The sequence below is a fragment of the Carlito syrichta genome, unplaced genomic scaffold (genome assembly GCF_000164805.1).
Source record: "Carlito syrichta isolate Samal-C Ts95f unplaced genomic scaffold, Tarsius_syrichta-2.0.1 Scaffold314847, whole genome shotgun sequence".
Taxonomy (NCBI): Eukaryota; Metazoa; Chordata; class Mammalia; order Primates; family Tarsiidae; genus Carlito; species Carlito syrichta.
This window is the reverse complement of record NW_007258943.1, coordinates 163,076-181,609: the sequence shown is the minus strand read 5'-3', so window position 1 is coordinate 181,609 and position 18,534 is coordinate 163,076. Positions and strand designations below refer to the sequence as shown.

Genomic DNA, 18,534 nt, shown 5'->3' with positions numbered 1-18,534 from the left:
TGCACTCCAGTCTGGGTGACAGAGTGAGACTCCAACTCAAAAAAAAAAAAAAAGAAAATATTCTAGGATAACAGCGAGGGGGGGTTTCAAGATGACAGCTATGCAGCAGGTCCAAATTAGCAACCCAGTCCAAGTTGGAGCAAGTCAGAAGTCTCCTTGAAATATTTCTTCAAAAATATAGAATTAAGAATACAGACCAACAGGGCGTGGTGGCTTACGCTGTAAGCCCAGCTCTTTGAGAGGCAGAGGCGAGAGGATTGCGTGAGTCCAGGGGTTTGAGAACAGCCTGGGCAACTTGGTGAGACATTATCTCTATGTTAAAACAAAAAAAAACTAGCCAGGTGTGGTGGTGTGAGCCTGTGGTTCTAGGTACTTGGAAGGCTGAAGTGGAAGGATCACCTGAGGCAGCAGGTCAAGGCTGTGGTAGCCATGAGTGTGACACTGCACTCTAGCCTGGGCAACAGAGACTCTGACTCAAAACAAAAAGAATACAGACTACCGTACCTAGTGTGTTTGAATGTACTGAAGGGAGAACCACAGAACTGGTGGACAGTTTGGGATTGAGTTAGTATAAGTAATATGCAAATTACTTACAAAAGGAAGGAAGGAATGACGAACGAACGAACTGGTGGGCTGCAGTTATCTCATTGAACCTCAGAAGACCCACCCTGGAACCAGAATTGCCCAACTATGGAGTTCCTGAATTACAGAAAATGAATGAGATAATAAATATTAATTGTTGTTTTATTGTTGTTGGGTTAATTTGTTATAGAGCAACATGTAACTAATGCAGAGTTTGGTAACTGGAAGTGGGATGCTGCCAAAATAAAAACCTAAAAATGTGGGAGTGGCTTTGGAACTAATTAGTGGGAGGAAGTTGGAAGGGCCTTGAGAGTAATAAAAGACTGAGGATCCTTGAAAAGGCTCTTATTAGAAGCCTGATGGCCTGTGAGAAAGCTGCAAGAAGGCCTTCAAAGAGAATGAGGAAAATATTACTGAAAACTAGAGGAAAGGTGATCCTTGCTATGTGGTAGCAAAAATATGCCAACATTGTCATTTACAGTAATATGCAAATAGAAAAGAAAAAATATACATATGTGTATATATATATATATATATATTTTTTTTTTTTAAGTGAGAAAGCAGGATTTATTGAGAGGACAGAGAGGCTCCCATGGTGGGAGAGGACCCGAAGGGGTTGCCCAGAAAATATATGTAATGAACAGGATGATATAGCTAAGGAAATTTCCAGAAAAGTATTGAAAGCACTGCCTGGCTTCTTGTTGCTTATAGTAAAATGCAAGAGGAATACTTGAAGGAAGAACTGTTAAGTATAAAGGAGCCAGGAATATTGAATATTACTGAAATTTAATATATGACATATCTATATTTTCTTATAATTTAGAATATTTATTTATCAAAGTAATGGCCATGCATAGTTAAATAATCAAATATTACCAAAATATCTTCATTTTCAAAAGTAGTCCTGGGCCCACTTTCCCAGCTCTTGGCCCTCAAGGTAGCCATTTTAACTTTTTTAACAAGCATCTCCTGATATTTACCTTTATATTTCTTAGATAATAAGCTTATACTTTTGTTTCTTGATTAGCTTTAGAAAGTATTTATTGATTTCCCAGTATGGTCATTGAGAATTTCTTTCTTACTTCAACTTCTCTATATTCTTCATAGAATTATGATTTCTAGCGAAACCAGCACTTACTATTTGCACTATTATGACTATAAATATTGCTCACTGCTAAGTCAAATAATGTACAATGATTATCTACCCTATACAGAGTTTTGTTTTCTCAGGGTTAATTATTTCCTTTTCTTTCATTTGCTTAATTTTCTGTGTATATACTGATTGTGTGTTCCTAATGCGTCAACAAATCTGTTATATGTCTGGCAGTAATTGTTTTCAGCTCTCAAACACATCAAATACTCCATCAGTTCCACTGTTTCCTTTCTAGAACCCTCTTTCCACAGCATTCAGTTCTCTTACACTACTCTGGCCAGACTGCTCTCTAACCTGCCCTGCAAGACTTTCCTTGACCATTCTGATTTGGGGATTATTATTATCTTTTAATTGCTAATATGAATATAACTAGAATGAAAAAGCATTAATATTTTTAAAAGAATCCTAAATCATTAATATATACTGCTTCTATGTCTTGGATTCATCAGCCTGTGAGAGCACATAAAATGAGGTCATATTTGATTTTGATGCCCAAATTATAATAGCTCAAGCCTTTGCCATTTGAATACAAGATCTCCGCACTGCTAACTTTTCAAAGTGCCCTCTAACTTTCTCAGGGAATTCCTAATAGGGGTGTGCTCACATGTGCTCACCAACTATTCTAGCCACTGGTTACCATGAAGCACTTGCCATGGTAACTTCCTCTTCTGCTCCAGCTCCCTGGTCAATAAGTATTGCCGTGGTGCTCTTTGAAGGTGCTGATGGTGTACCTGACTACTAATGGTATTTCTTAGAAGATGGACATTGGATTTACGAAGGGTGTTTTCTCCTGATGTTTCCATTTCCAGGAATACTAGGGGGCAGTAGATATGATGAGACATAGTGAGAATGATCTTTTCCCCAATTCCCTGCCATTTTCCTTCTTCTCTTCCTCTATGGCTTGAAGTCCAGCACTCATGAAGTCGTTTTCAGCTTCTCTCCTTTGTAGTTTTCTGCTTACATACACCTCCTCATCAACCTCCATTCAAACCAAAAACAATCAACAGTCATGACCAATTGCTAACTACCTATCTGCAGGGCAACACAAAACCTAGATGACTAAGAGACACAGCTCATCCACATTATTTATTACAAAAATAGAATGTTAAAAAAAAAATAGAATGTTTAACATTTGTGTTCTAGTGCTCTCAAATCAGAGAAACAGTCAGTGTCAAAGTGAGATGTGTCCATTCTGGAGATAAAACACTACTTGCAACTTTCTAATGATGTACTAATCTGCTAAACAAGTTTTAAAACTTTAGAGTCTAATATCAACCCAAATGCTATATTGTAAATCTTTAAATATGTCCATATACTTAAAAAAAAAAAAAGCAAAGAATTTTTTTCCTTGGGAGCATTTGGAAATCTTCTATAGACATCTATAAGTACTAAGACCGAACTGAAATACTATATTTTAGGCTATTCATGAATTCACACTGGTCTTTCCCCTAAAATTCTCTAACTTGCTGAGATAGCCTTTTCAAAGAATACTTAAAGGTAGAGGTGTCACAAATAGGGAAATCTGCTAGGAGACCACAACAAAGGAAATACTTTTTTTTTCTTGAGTCACCTAGGTTGGAGTGCAGTGGCACCATTATGGCTCACCACAACCTCGACCTCCTGGGCCCAGGTGGTCCTTCTGCCTCAGCCTCCTGCATAGCTAGGACTACAGGCCTACAACACCACACTTGGCTACTTTTTAAATTTTTTTATGGAGACTAGGTCTCAATATGCTGCCTAGGTTAGTGTCAAATTCCTGAGTTCAAGTGATCCTCCCGCCTTGGCCTCCCAAATTGCTGGGATTATAGGCAGGAGCCACTGTGGCCAGCCTGAAATACTTTTTCTCATGGGATTTAAAGTACTGCTAGTCTTTTAATCAAATGAGAGAATAATTTTTAAAACAGAATTATTCTATATGATTCCAGGAAGAAATTTCAGGACAGGATACACAAGATTCTTCATTCTCTTCCCCTGACTCCTCATCTAGTGGTATTTTCCAGTTTTGAATTTTCCATCTTTTCAATGTTCCAGTGTTCTCCATTTAGTGGATGAGGACAATTGTACTAATGATTTATCTAACTAGTAAGAGGTAGAGCCAGGATTTTAACCTAGGTCAATTTTACTTTAAAATTGGTGGCTCCACCGGACTCGGTGGCTCAGCCTGTAATCCCAGCACTTTGGGAGGCTGAGGTGAGTGGATTGCCTGAGCCCGCGGGTTCGAGACCCGCCTGGGCAACTTGGCAAGACCTCATCTCTACAATAAATCAAAAATTAGCCGGACGTGGTAGCGCGTGCCTATAGTTCCAGCTATTTGGAAGGCTGAAGCGGAAGGATTGCTGGAGCCCAGCAGGTCGAGGCTGCAGTGGTCGGGAATGGCCACTACACTCCAGTCTGGGTGACAGAGTGAGACTCCAACTCAAAAAAAAAAAAAAAAAATTAAAAAAAATTGGTGACTCTTTCCTGCATAACACATTGCCACATGTCATTCTGGATATGTATAGACGTGTCCCTCAGGAAGAAGAGCTGATCTGGAAGAAATACCTAGTCATGTGGATTATCTGGGATTTCTCTGGCATATATAATGGTTCCCTAGTGATACACATTGTGTGTTGAGGGAGGGAATCTTCTGTGAAAGCTGACCTAATCCCAAACCTCATTGTCTCTGTCCTTTCTTCTCATACCTATTTTTCCATCCCTTTTTTGGACAAAGGCCCAAGCAACTGGTTGCCGATCCAATGTTCTGCTCCCCTTAAGCCATCCAAATGGCAGAGCCAGCTTACCTTTCCTATGACATCCATTAACAGCTTAAGGGACAGAGGATCGTGAACCAAGGAGTCCGTGTAAAAGGAACCAAGGTATTGCTTTGGGTTAGTTGGGTTGTCCTGGGCACACAGATCTGGGCGCATGCTGAATCCATGGGAGATTCTTCCCACTGTGAACGGGAAGGCACCACCTGTAAGCAAAACCCATTACTGAGGGGCTAGTGTCGATTGTAAAGGATTCCTTCAGTCCTGATGTTATATGCAAGAAGTTACTGTAGCCCAGCTGAGTAACAGGAATTACAAAGGACCTGCTGCATTCCAAATGCTATGAGCTGACCCAGAAGAAATAACATGAACTCATCTAGAAATTTAGACTTGAGAAATTTATCCTAAAGAGAGAAGACACGTGTGTAAAGATATGTTGTCAAGGTTTTCAATAGCATGGTTATAATAGCAAAATATTGAGACACCCAAATTAGTTAGGAATAATCTAAATCATGATGGCATATTCTTAAAATGTAAGCCATCAAAAATGATGAGGCTTTGTATTTACTGACCTGGAAAAGTGTCTTCTCTATGCTGTTGAGAAGGAAAAGCAGGTTAGAGAACAAAATCTTTAGCTTGATATTATGAGTGTATGTCCAAGAGCAACAACTCAGTTACCTACAGGGACCAGGCAGACAATGTAAATGAATTAAACAGGCCTATTTATAAACTAAATCAAACTTGCCTACAGAAATAGAATTTGTCTCTAAATCAACATACCACTAGAATGATACCTGGAAGGATGCTATGAACTGAGTTGTATCTCTCCAAAATGCTGAAGCCCTAATCCCCAATATAACTGTATGGAGAAAGGACCTTTAAGGAGGTAATTACGGTTACATGAGGTCATAAGGTGGGACCTTAATTTAGTATGACTGATGTAGTGAAATCCTTATAAGAAGAGGAAGAGACACCAGCACTCCCCTTCAACCCCGGCCTGCACAGAGGAAGGATCATGTGAGGAAGGTGGCCATCAGCAAGGTAGGAAGAGCCCTCACTAGAAACCAACTCTGCCGAAATCTTGATCCTGGATTTCTAGGCTCTATAACTGTGAGAAAATAAACTTCTGTTATTTAAAAATCACCCAATCTGTGGCATTTTGTCATGGCAGCATGAGCTGACTAATACAGATAAAGGCTTACCTCCATGTGCAAAACACACTTTCAATTTAGGAAACTTCTCAAACACTCCACCCATGATCATGGAGCAAATGGCTATGGTGGTCTCTGCTGGCATTCCTGAAAGACAAAATAGTCACAAGTTTCAGGGCTTGTCCCTCAAGCAAGGTGAAGTTTGTGATGTTAAGGCTGGAGAATGGCAGCTAATGGCTGGGGAATTGTCAGTGCTAAGAAACTTGGGATGTTGTGTTCCGGCATGATTTGTCTGTATTTGGGCCATTACTTTGGCAAAGAGAACCATCTGAAGCTTCCTTTTTGCCACTTGCAGGGAAAGTTATCTAACAGTTAGAGCAGTGAAGAGCCAGAGGACCTGGCTTTTGCCCTGATTTCCCCAACTGCAATATTAGATGCAGTGGGACACGTGGAATGCAACACATCTAGGATGAACTCTAGCTCCTTCAATTTTCTGCCTCTTGACCTTTGATGTGTTATTTCATGCTCCGGAGCCTGCACGCCTTCAGCAAGAAGATGGGGACTGTGTTGTCCAACTTGCAAGGCTGTTGTGGAACTTTGCAAACGATGTCAGCAAAGTTCTGGACAGAACTTCACATTGGAGGTGATTAACAAACATCTGTTGCTTCTCTGCCTCTCAATATCCTCATCTATAAAGTGGTTATTTCCTGCCAGTGTGTTGTTTTAGGATTCGGCAGTCAGCACCTGGCACTTGGTAAGCACTCACTAAATATAAACTATCATTATTATTATTCCTGCCAAAACTTTGTAGCCTTTTGTAGCCGAGGTCAGAAATAACTGGATAAAAATAAATTATTGCAAATGCTTTTAACTCCTAGAAGAAGCAGGCGGCCCATGTCTAATGCCTTCACCCCTGAGGAGTCAGTCCGGGCTCCACTGCCAGATGCTTTTCAGACTTTGACTCAGATATCTGATAGCTAAACAGCTGTGCTCTGTACCTTCTAGGAAAGCCTCACTCTCTGGGCTGCAGATGGGGCTTCACCAGATGCCCATTCTACCCCGGACTGGTTGCTGCTCCACAGGCTCCTTGGAATTCTGAAAGCATGATGGGTTTGTATCTATCTGAAAGTGGTTTATGGGCAGAGCTTCCTGAAGATGGGTAGATGGATGCATCACTTCCTTCCAGTCCTGTGATTTTCTATTTTCCATTAGTTATTTATACCATAACCCCATAATCCATTTGGATCATGACTCTCCTCTGGTGAGAAACCTCCAGTCTACTCATGACCACCTTTGTATCCAGAATAAAGTTCTGAAATTAGCCTATTTGTGAACCGTGTACTTGTCTACCATCTCCTTCCTCTACCCAGGATATACTCTTCAGGAGGGCAGAAGTTTTGCTCATGTCTATATCCTCAGTGTCTAGTACAAGACCTGGAATGTTGGAGGGGACAGTATCTAAGTGTTTCATACATGAATGATGATATGACTATATGCAGATTCTCTCCTCTGCTTTTCATGCAAGAAGTTGCAATATAAATAAGTTTATGAGACTTGTCAATGTTGTGTGAATAGGAATGATATTTTCTTTGAAGCTTGACAGCATTGAGCATCTTAGATTATCTCATCTTATTCATTGTTGCTCAAGAACTTGGTGGGGGTTGAGTAGGAAGCTGTCTTACTAAATAATTTGTTCTTCAACAACAATCACAGGAACATATAAAATGCCAGAGCAGAAAGAGCCCTTTGAGGGAATCTAGACCATCATTCTCATTTTACAGATGAGGAACTGAAGCCCAAAGGGATGAGGTGACTTACTACAGATTTTACACTAAAATTGAGACTAAATTGGAACCGAAATTCAGTGTTTTGATTTCCAACATATTGCCCCATTTGATTTTTCATGAATGTTATTTTGATTACTTCATAATTACTAACTGCACTAATTGGGCTGGGGGAGAATATGGATAATGCTCCCACCAAAGAAAGTCTGACACTTTTCATTTGGGCTTCCACTTTTGTTTGGATTTGTAGACGAGTTGCCCTTTTCACTTGTAGCTCCAGAAATGTATTCCTATTCTCCATCTTTTCTTATTAGAACTGATAACGAGAGATTGGATAGGGCAAATGGAGGGTTCTTCTCTTTCCCTTGCCCTTACTGTAATGTAGAACAATGAATGAATAGTGCAAGAGGCAAAGGGCCAAAGAGAGGAGTAGGGAAACTAGAAGCTCGGGTCACCTACAATCTAAGACTTCAGATCCTTGGGTGGTGGAAGTTGAACTTCTACTTGTAATTCTAGGGTTCTCATTTGTAAGAGCTAATGCTCTTCTCAGCTTCTAAAAAATCTACTAGGCAAGCATGGTTAATGTTTTTTGAAGTCTCTTTGGGAGTCTGTGTAGCCAGATAGTTTTGAAGTCAGACAGATCTGTGTAAATTCTGTTTTCACTCATTAACTGTGTGTCTTGGATAACTTATCTAACCATTCCAAGATTCAGTTTCTCCATCTGTATAATGGTCATAATGTCAACCTCATAGATTAAATATATGATTTATTTATGATGACTTATTTATGATTGTATTGAATACGATTAAAATGAAATGACATATATATATATAGCACTTATCCGAGGAAGAGCTCAGTAAACGATAGTTCCTACTACTCATAATCCTGTTAATTATTCATACTTTCCCTGTTTGACGTAATAGGGTTGCACAGATGACTGGAAAAACCTGGGCTGGTCCTCTATTCCAGACCCCAGACTGCCACAAACCTACAAGCCAGGGGAGCCAGTATTTGGCCATCCGTCCATCCATCTGCATGTCCCAGGGATGCACAAACATGCAACAGTTCAGTCTTTCAGCCGCCTTCAAAGAAGCAATGAGAGAGAAAGAGAGTTACTTGGATGAACAAGCAAATACAAGGTACTGTTTTTCTCTGTGTCTATATTGGTCTGCATAAATGAAGTGAAATACTTTTGAAGTTGTTTTGTGATCTATGTAAAAGGATCATTGACAAACTTTTGCAGCTTGGAAAATAAAAGAGACACTTAGAAACAAAGGGGGTTGGTGGATTTACCATTAATGTTGATGAGCTTAATGTATTGTTTGGCAAAACAAGTGTAAGGAAACATCCAACATTCAAATGTTTTGACTCAGAGCAAAATGCTCAAAGAACTAATCCTTCACCTCAAATGTGGGGGAAATTTTCCCCTCTGGCTTCTACTTGGTCCACTCTTTTGGAAGAACTGCTGAGATTATCTGTATCCTTGACAGCAGGGTGGGAGTGCTCCCTCCTTCGCCCACTTAGAAACCTGAGGCTGTAGAAAGTAAGGAAGGAATGAGCTGGGAGCCAGGGCGCTTGGCGCTGGGCTGGTATAGGCTGGCCTGACCCAAGCCATCTGGCCACTCAGAGTGCAACACTGGGTGGAAGTTTCCACAGGCACTCACAAAGCCCCAGGAGCCCACCTGAGTCCCTGACCAGGCTGCTGTGAATGAGATGACCTCTGAGAGGAAAGAGCTCTCGATGCCTCAATCAGGCAGGTACTGAAATGAATGTCATGGGCAGACCTGCTTCAGGGCCTTCTGGAAAATGGGAATACCATCTAGAAGGAATGACCTTTATTCAACAGGGTGTTTAATTAAAAGAAGGCCCTCAACAGGCATTAAGTATTAGTGCTTATCAAGCTTCAGAAGAGATTTCCCATAGAACATTTCCTTTCAAACACATTGGGATACTGGAGTGACTCATCCTAACTTCATGCATAAATATTTGTGCTAACCAAGCTGATGCAATGTGACTGGTGTACATAAACATCTTTAAGATGGAAAAACAATTCTGGGACAACAGGAAGTCTGGAAATGCCAGGCAAAGGATAAATTGAAGAAAGATTCTAATTCAACAGGTTCTGGGAAGCAAAAGAGATAGACATCAATTGAAGGGAGAGGAGCTCATTGGTTTCTGATAGTAGATGCAGGTTATAAAGAGAGTATTGACTGCTTAGGGTGGTTTGGAATTGGCAAAGGCACATACATGATTGTGGCATCTCAGTGGGATATGACACTTTATTAGGATAAAAGATAGCACTTTATTCTAATATGGTGGCCTATGGGAGTTTGTTTCTGTCTGATTCAAATTAACAAATATTTTTTTAACTCTTTATATGAGACATTGTAAAGAATACAAAAAGAAAATCACTTCAAAATCATAACTAATATTAACTGAAGAATTACGATGTGCCAAAACTGTTATAAAAAATTTACAATTATTAACTAGTTTAATCCTTTATTATACAAGCACTCTTATTACCCTCATTTTACAGAGAAGGAAACTAAGGCAAACAGAGGCTGAGTAACTTACTCGGGTCTTGAGGCTGACAGATGGTAGTGGCCGGGCAGTCTGACACTACCATTTTGTCTGCCTCATACCAGTAGCAAAGTCATTCTGTACTTGAAAATGGACCCAAGTACATATGATTGGGTTCACTCTCTAGGAGATAAGGAAGGCAAGGTGAGCCTAGCTTTGGAGTGCTAGGCTCATCTTGAAATGACAGAACCAACTTGGCTCATGGTAATTCCTCTCATTTGTTTCAGCATATGTTACTGATGCAAGCAAGAGAGCAGTGAGGCAGGCAAACCCTGCTAACCAAATAAATACGCTGTCAGCTCCAGGACATCATGAATCAACTGGGGTCAAGATGTGCTCCTGAATCCCCATAGAGAGTGTAAGTCCCCAAAACAGCCTAGTTAGAATGACTGTCAAGCTAGTCACACAAATGAAAATATCCAAGTGGACCCCAACTGGCTGTTCTTTCTTTCTAAGCCCCTTGGTAATTCATAAACCCAAATCCAATGAATACTAAAATGACTTGCAGCTGAAGTCTCGCTCACACTGTGCTGAAACAACTTAGAAGCACAAGTAAATAAATCCTCTTTCCAAGCTCATTAAAGTTCTAGAAAACATTCACTGCATCAGCTAAGCCACTGCAGCCAATAAGCTTCAGGGAGTTCAATATTTAGAGGAACACTAAATCTTTCAGGTCATTAGAAGGCAATTTAGCAGGCAATCCCCTAAATGGTGGGCAGTCACCATAGATACAACCATGGAAAAAATTCTCCTTGCAGTTAGAGCTCAGTAAATATTAAATGAATAAATGACTAGAGATCACAGTGACTGGAGAGTCCACAAACATCCATTTAATTCATTATTAAAGATTTTGCATTTATAATGAAAATAGGAGGGAAGTAAGAAATTTTAAAATGTCGTTGAGAAAATAATTAAGCATCATGTACTGAGAGCGGTTTTAGCTGTAGAAAGAATTAAAAGTGGAGGAAGAAGATTGAGAGAACTATGGGACTAGGGATACTTGAAGTTGGTTATTTCAGAAATGAATGGCACTGAATTTTTGAAAACATATTTTATCATGAAATATTTTAAATACAGAAAGTGTAAACAATGATCATCCTTATGCTCACCACCTCGTTTCATCAAATGTTAACATTTTCGTGGCATTTTTTTGTTATACATTTTCAAAATATATGGCTTTAAAGCATCTTAATTATGCAGATTGGTTAAATAAATAAAAAACATATTTTAATATTGGGATATTCTGCAGTTATTTAGAAATCATGCACTAAAAGAATTTTCATTCAGATTGAAATTCCTAATTAGAATATGAAATCACATGGGTAACAATTTCAATTGTGTTAAAATATAGATACATGCAAATAAAACAAATGAAATGTACTATAACAGTGGTTACTTATTTTGGGGTGGCTGGATTATGAGTGATTTGTTTTCATCTGTAGAATTTTGTACTTTTCACAATTTCTTCAAAATTATTTCCTATTGTTTTCCAAAGCAAAAAGAAATGATATATATACAATATGCTTTTTGTGGGTTTTTTTTTGCTTATCATCAACACAGTTGTTATGCACAGTGGCTGTGGTGAAGGTAATATTTTGGCTTCCAAGTAAAAGATTATAAGTAGAGCCAGTGAGATAGAAAGAAGAGAAACTTCACTGAGTTAACTCAGGGCTCGCTTAGGAGATATTTTCACCTGTCCCTCTTCTGTGGAATGATCCACTCCTTCTGGGGCTACTTCCACACCTACCTACAACTAATGTGGCATGCGCATCTCTCTGCCAGCACCCCACAGTTGGGTGGCGATTCGTCCTTCCTCACCAGTACCCAGCAGTGTCTGCCCCCACTCCTCGTGTTGGCTAAGCAGGGCCTGGTACTCACCGCATAGACGGGGAAGAGTTCTTGTGCATTCAGGTCCCACTCATTGATGTGGGAGCCGATCTGGATGCCAGGAAAGCCCAGCTCCTTCACACAGCGCTCCATCTCCTTGACAGCCAGCTCGGGAGCCTGCATGGGCAATGTCCCCAGACCCACAAATCTCCTGGGGTGGCTTGCAACGGTGGTGGCTAGGTCATTGTTTAAAAGCTGGCACAGGCTTAACGTGTCCTGAGGTTTGGCCTGGTGGAAACAGGGAAGGGAAAAACCACAGGGTTCAAAACCTGCTTGTTTAGAAACTGACTCTGAGCAACACTTCCTCATGGCTAAGTCATTCTCAATGGCTTTACCACATCAGAAAACTGAGACACAGATTGGGAAAGCCACTAGCCACGGAAGACCCAGAAGCCAATCTTTTTAAAATTAAAGAAAACTGCTAGTTTATTGTGGATTAATTAGAAAAATCGAAGCTAGAATCAGAAGGGAAGAACACAATTACTGAACCTGGCATGCCAACACAAGAGATGGAGCGAGGATGTACTGCTGCCAACTGCAGAAAGATCTTGAAGCTTCCCCAGTCCCCCAGGAGTCTGGGCCTGGCCGTGGGCCCCAGTCTGCCATCAAGGCACCTCCTTGTCACACCTCATTGAAGGTGGTCAGGTTGGCTCATGAATCTGTCCTGTCCCTGTCTGTTCTCCTCTGTATCCTTCTTATTGGTTTTGAGCTTCAGGGCTATTCTTAGCAAAATGCTTAGGCAGGTGAAGTTTGCTTTCAGCTCGCCTAACTCTCCCTTCTTCACTGTTTTCTTTTCGATGTCCCCACTTTTCTGTAATCCTAGTGTCCGCTCAGAGTGACTACCCAATCTTATAAATTCAGTCATATTGAGGCCATAGGGCATTCTATTTATTTATTTGAATTGGAGTCTTACTCTGTCACCCAGGCTGGAGTGCGGTGGCATTCTCATGGCCACTGACACTTCAGCTTTATAAGTACCTGGAACTACAGATGTGCAGCACCATGCCCAGCTAATTTTTAAAATTATTTACTATAAGTCGGGCTCAGTGGCTCAGCCTGTAATCCCACGCTTTGGGAGGCTGAGGTGAGTGGATTGCCTGAGCCTGCGGATTCAAGACCCGCCTGGGCAACTTGGCGAGACCTCATCTCTACAATAAATAAAAAAATTATCCAGGTGTGGTAGTGCGCGCCTGTAGTTCCAGCTACTTGGAAGGGTGAGGCAGGAGGATCACCGGAGCCCAGCAGGTCAAGGCTGCCGTGGCTGGGAGCGTGCCATTGCACTCCAGTCCGGGCGACAGAGTGAGACTCCAACTCAAAAAAAAAAAAAAAATATTTATTATAGAGATGAGGTCTTGCCAAGCTGACCAGGCTGGTTTCGAACCCCTGAGCTCGGGCAATCTTCTCACCTCCACCTCCCAAAATATTGGAATTACAGTTATGAGCCACCACACCTGGCTGACATTTTATTTAAGTAGTGAATCTAATAACAGGAACAAGAAAGGCCAGAATCACTTAGTAATACTAGATTTATGAACTAAAATAACAGATTATCGTTCCCACCTCAAAATCATTCTCACCTCAGAATACATTGGCTTGTCAGTTCCCCAGCAAAGCACTGCAGAAATGAGTCACCAGACAGGTAAGTTCTGGCGGAGATAAAGGCTGGCCTAGAATGACACTGTCTGGTGGCACTATAATGTGACTCACATAGTGACATGTGACTACAAACTGTTATACATATCTAGGAAGACAAGCCCAGAAGGGACACTGCTAACAGACCCTACTGACCTCTAAAAGGGAGGACAGTTGCTGGGGGGGCTGGGCAGGACTAGTGTCCAGACTTGAGATATCTGTCCACTTAATGCGGAGCTGTACATGAATATTCACCACCAAAGAGATGTTCTGAGATTTCACACTCACCCAGTAGCTAAACATGACAGGAACCGTGGAAAGGGCTTGCACCGTTACCCCTAGACAGGGACACAAGAAAGGCAGGGCTGGTAAGAATAGCCGGTGAGAACAGCCTGGGCACTCCTTGGGAATCCAAGGCCAAGAGGTCAGCAAGCCCACCCCAATCTCCTGTTCTCCCTTCCTTGTTGTTCCTCCCCATGCCCCTCTCAGGCCCTCCTCCAGACGCCCCTCAGCCTTCAGCTTTAGGTTCTAGAGAGAAGGGTAAAGATTGGGCAAAAATGAGATTACTCAAGGAAAACGAGCACTCTATTTTCCTTTTTTTTTTTGAGTTGGAGTCTTATGTTATCACCCAGGCTGGAGTGCAGTGGCACGTTCACAACCACTGCAGCCTCGACCTGCTGGACTCAGGCAATCCTTCCTCCTCAGCTTTCCAAGTAGCTGGAACTACGTGCATATACCACCACGTCCAGCTAGTCTTTTGATTGATTGTAGAGACAAGGTCTTGCCAAGTTGCCCAGGTTGGTCTGGAACCCCTGGACTCAGGCAATTCTCTTGCCTCTGCCTCCCAAAGTGCTAGGATGACAGGCGTGAGCCACCACGCCGGCTGACCCTATTTTCCAAGAGCTATTTCTACCATTCTTCCTGTGAGATTTTATTTGAGCAAGACTTTTTTCAGGTCTTTACAACTTCAGTCATGCATGACAAAGTATATCTGTCAGCCACCTTCCCTGTTATTTTAATTCAACTCCTAAGTGAGCCTAGAAGGAGTCCCATGACCTAGAATACCCACAACAGGACCCTGAGTTTGGCTCCAGAACCCACGATGCCAAGAATCTTTTGTCTTCAAGCAAGTCCACCTCCTAGGCATATTGTAGGGATTAAATCAGTTAATACATTTTAGGTGCTTAGAATATGCCTGGCACAAAGTAAATGCTCAATGAGGGTTAGTCATGACTGTTTTCTCAAAGACAGCCATGAATGAAACACTCAACAAAAACCATAGGAGACACAGGCACTTCATCTACACTGCAGCCCTTGGCAATGGTTGCTATCTGATGCCAATCATTCAAGGCTCACTCCCATGAATGTTCTTATGGAAAGGGTAGGCCCTTGCTCTGGCTTTGCATTTACAACCAAACTTTGCTCTTTTCTGTAGCTCTGGGAAGCATGTTCTTTCTCCAACTCCTCTCCCACTTGAATATATTTTTAGAACAGAGGTATATATGCTAAATTCTGTGGAATTGTCTATAGAGATGCTTCAGGTTTTCTGCAAAGTTCTATATATATAAAGTAATACCTGGATAAAGGCATCCTACAACAAATTCTAACATGCCAGAGACCACCCACTCGTTTTGGGCTGATTCCTTTTTTGCAGACTTTAGTCTAAAATGTTCCCTGCCAGGCTGGGCTCAGTGGCTCAGCCTGTAATTTCCAGCACTTTGGGAGGCCGAAGCGAGTGAATTGCCTGAGTCCGTGGGTTAGAGACCCGCCCGGGCAAATTGACGAGACCTTGTCTCTACAATAAATCAAAAACTAGCCAGGCGTGGTAGCGCGTGCCTGTAATTCCGGCTACTCGGAAGGCTGAGGCAGAAGGATCGCCGGAGCCCAACAGGTCGAGGCTGCGGTGGCCAGGAGTGTGACACTGCACTCCAGCCTGGGCGACAGAGTGAGACTCTGACTCAAAAAAAAAAAAGTCCCCTGCCTTGTCTGTGTAACTTTTTTTTTTTTTTTGAGGAATCTTACTCTGTTGCCCAGGCTGGAGTGCATTGATGTGCTCATGGCCACCTAAGTCAACCAGACAGTAATAAGTGAAAGCATAATGCAGCCGTTGTATCAAACTTTAGTCTTTGAAATTATTTTAAATTATGAGGATTTATTTGATTTTTAAGTATAAAGTAAGGAATGTAAGCTATACTTAGAAATTGTTAGTGATTCAGCTTTGAAATAAACATTTTCTAATTCTCTTCTTTCACATATCTGAATTGGTTTTACTGTAGAGTATTCTGAGATTACACAATTCACTTTCTTTCTTTCTTTCTTTCTTTTTTAGAGACAGGGTCTCACTTTGTTGCTCAGACTGGAGTACAGTGGTGCACTCATACCTCATTGTAATCTAGAACCATTGGGCTCAAGCAATCATCCCACCTCAGCCTTCTGAGTAGTTAGGATTACAAATGGTGAACCATCACATCTGGCTTATTTTCAATTTTTTTTTTTTTTTTTGTAGAGATAAGACCTCATTATCTTGCCTAGGCTGGTCTTTAACTCCTGGCCTCAAGTGATCCTCTTATCTCAGCTTCCCAGATTACTGGAATTGCAGGTATGAGCCACCATACCTGGCCAATTTTTTAAAAAAATGGCTTCCATTTCCGCCTCTGTGTCAATGAGAATGCTCTGTGGTATTGTACACTGAGGCAAACTACAGAAAGAAATTGGATCCTAAGTCTGACTAAGCAGGCAATTGGCATTCTTAATCTGTGATTTCCAATTTTTATTATTTTAGCTGATTCTATAATAAGTAAATACTATACATTTGAACTTGAAAGGTTTGTGAATAATAAAATGCCAGTTTAATATTTTTTGACTTTGTTCCTTTTTTTTTTTTTTTTTGAGACAAATTCTCTTGTCTATGGTCATACACCCTGAATGTGCTGGATCTTGTCTGATCTCAGAAGCGAAGCACAGTTGGACATGGTTAGTACTTGGATAAGTGACAGTGCTTCTGAATAATATACATATATAAAATATAGAATTATTTAGCATTCTTTTTTTTTTTTTTGAGTTGGAGTCTCACTCTGTTGTCCAGGCTGGAGTGCAGTGGCAGCCTTGACCTGCTGGGCTCAGGTGATCCTTCTGCCTCAGCTTTCCAAGTAGCTGGAACTACAGACACACGTCACCACACCTGGCTAATTTTTTGATTTGTTGTAGAGATGAGATCTCTCCAAGTTGCCCAGGCTGGTCTTGAACCCGTGGGCTCAGGCAATCCTCTCACCTTGGCCTCCCAAAGTGCTGGGATTATAGGTGTGAGCCACCATGCCTGGCTATACAGCATTCTATTCTAAAACAGGGTGTAACTTATTTTAAATCTATACTCTAAAAGCATTGTAGTGGTAGGTCCCATCCCTCTCCTTGTGAGGCTAGAATGAGAAAACAGGATCAGAAGTCGCCATCACATAAAGTTGTCAATAAATTTTAAGGGCAGACATTGCTTTTATATCATATCCAAATGTTGGTCGCATTTCTCATCATAAGTACCTTTTTGGTCCATTTCTCTGATACGAACTTCTGGATCCCAGCAGTTCTCTTGCACCACTCTGAAGACCTTCCCATCTTTCAGCATCTTTGCTTCTCCCTGGGACAGAAAACTCATATCACCAAATAGCAGCCTAAGCCTGCTTGGGTTATACTTTCCTTGAATGTTTTGCAACATGTTTTTTCCCTAACATTTTAAGGAATTTTTACTTGATCCTTGCAGAGGTAGCAATATGATTATTTAAACAAAATTCAACTTTCCCTTCTCATGCTCTCATGCTTTCTTTGACTTGCAGTTGAAGGTGTGTGTGCTCTGTGGGTGCCAGTGGCTGGACACAGAGATAGTAAGGTTGAAGTAATGCTTTTCTGGGCTGCGTGACCAAGGGTAGCCAATCACCTTGTTGATCTGAACCACTGGCTACTAGACCCAAGAGAATGGTCTGGAAAATGTTAGATCTATAACATTTTAGAGTCGAAAAGAACATTTGACATAGACCATCTAGTCCAGCTCTCTTGTCTTATAGAAAAGCAACAGGTGAATAGTGAAAGTAAGCAATTTGTCCTATAGGGCAGGACCCCCTGATGTCAACACCTGTGGAAGAAGGTAGACAATGAAGTCGATCAGTATAGCAGTATATACAAAATTTGGTACTTGGCTACTTATGTCCATCAGGTATCATGCCTGCCAGGGAACACAAAAACAATTTTTATACACGAAAAAAAAACTGACAAATAAAAATTGTATGTATTCATGATAAAAAACATAATGTTTTGATATATGTTGTGGAATGACTATATCAAATGAATTAACATATCCTTTATTTCACATACTTTTTATTGTGATAAGAACACAAAATATATTCTCTTAGCAACGTTCAAGTGTACAATACATTTCACTTGTCTAAGTGAAATGTTCCCTTTGACCTTCTTACTTATCATTCACTGAATTCTCCAGGTCCTGGTAATCACCATTTTGCTTGCTGCTTCTATGAGTTCAGCTTTTTTAGGTTCCACATATAAGTGGGACCATGCAGTATTTGTCTTTGTTGCAAAATACACATTTCAGGATTATCTTATTTTATTTTATTTTTAGAGACAGAGTCTCCCTGTGTTGCACAAGCTTCAGTGCAGTGGCTATTCACAGGTGCTATGCCACTACTGGGTAGCATGGGAGTTTTTGTTTTGTTTTTTTTTTGAGTTGGTGTCTCACTCTGTCGCCCAGACTGGAGTGCAGTGGCCGCTTCCGGGATTACAGGCTGAGCCACTGAGCCTGGCCTACTCTACTACTTTAAAAAAAAATTAAATTAAATTAATTTTTTTTATTATAAAGATGTGGGGTACAATTCAGGGTTAGGTATACAAACGTTGATTATGCAGGTACCATTGATGATGAGGTATGCCCCTCCCTTCCTAGAAGTTTCCTTCAACTGCCAATCCCACCTCTGCTCCCCTGACAATTTCCCACTACTGCCGATCACTTTCTTATA

At 41.0% G+C, this 18,534-nt stretch overlaps 1 protein-coding gene across 1 annotated transcript in view; it reads right to left on the bottom strand.

Moving 5' to 3' along the window:
- Positions 1-18,534, bottom strand: part of ACMSD (aminocarboxymuconate semialdehyde decarboxylase) — a 61,062-nt gene that overhangs the window by 28,568 nt on the left and 13,960 nt on the right. Inside the window, exons 3-8 of the mRNA XM_008072088.1 lie at positions 17,051-17,147; positions 13,805-13,854; positions 11,876-12,112; positions 8,406-8,499; positions 5,685-5,780; positions 4,516-4,688 (exon numbers count right to left, since the gene is read on the bottom strand). Coding sequence (XP_008070279.1) covers positions 4,516-4,688; positions 5,685-5,780; positions 8,406-8,499; positions 11,876-12,112; positions 13,805-13,854; positions 17,051-17,147 — 747 coding nt within the window. The remainder of the gene's footprint in view (positions 1-4,515; positions 4,689-5,684; positions 5,781-8,405; positions 8,500-11,875; positions 12,113-13,804; positions 13,855-17,050; positions 17,148-18,534) is intronic.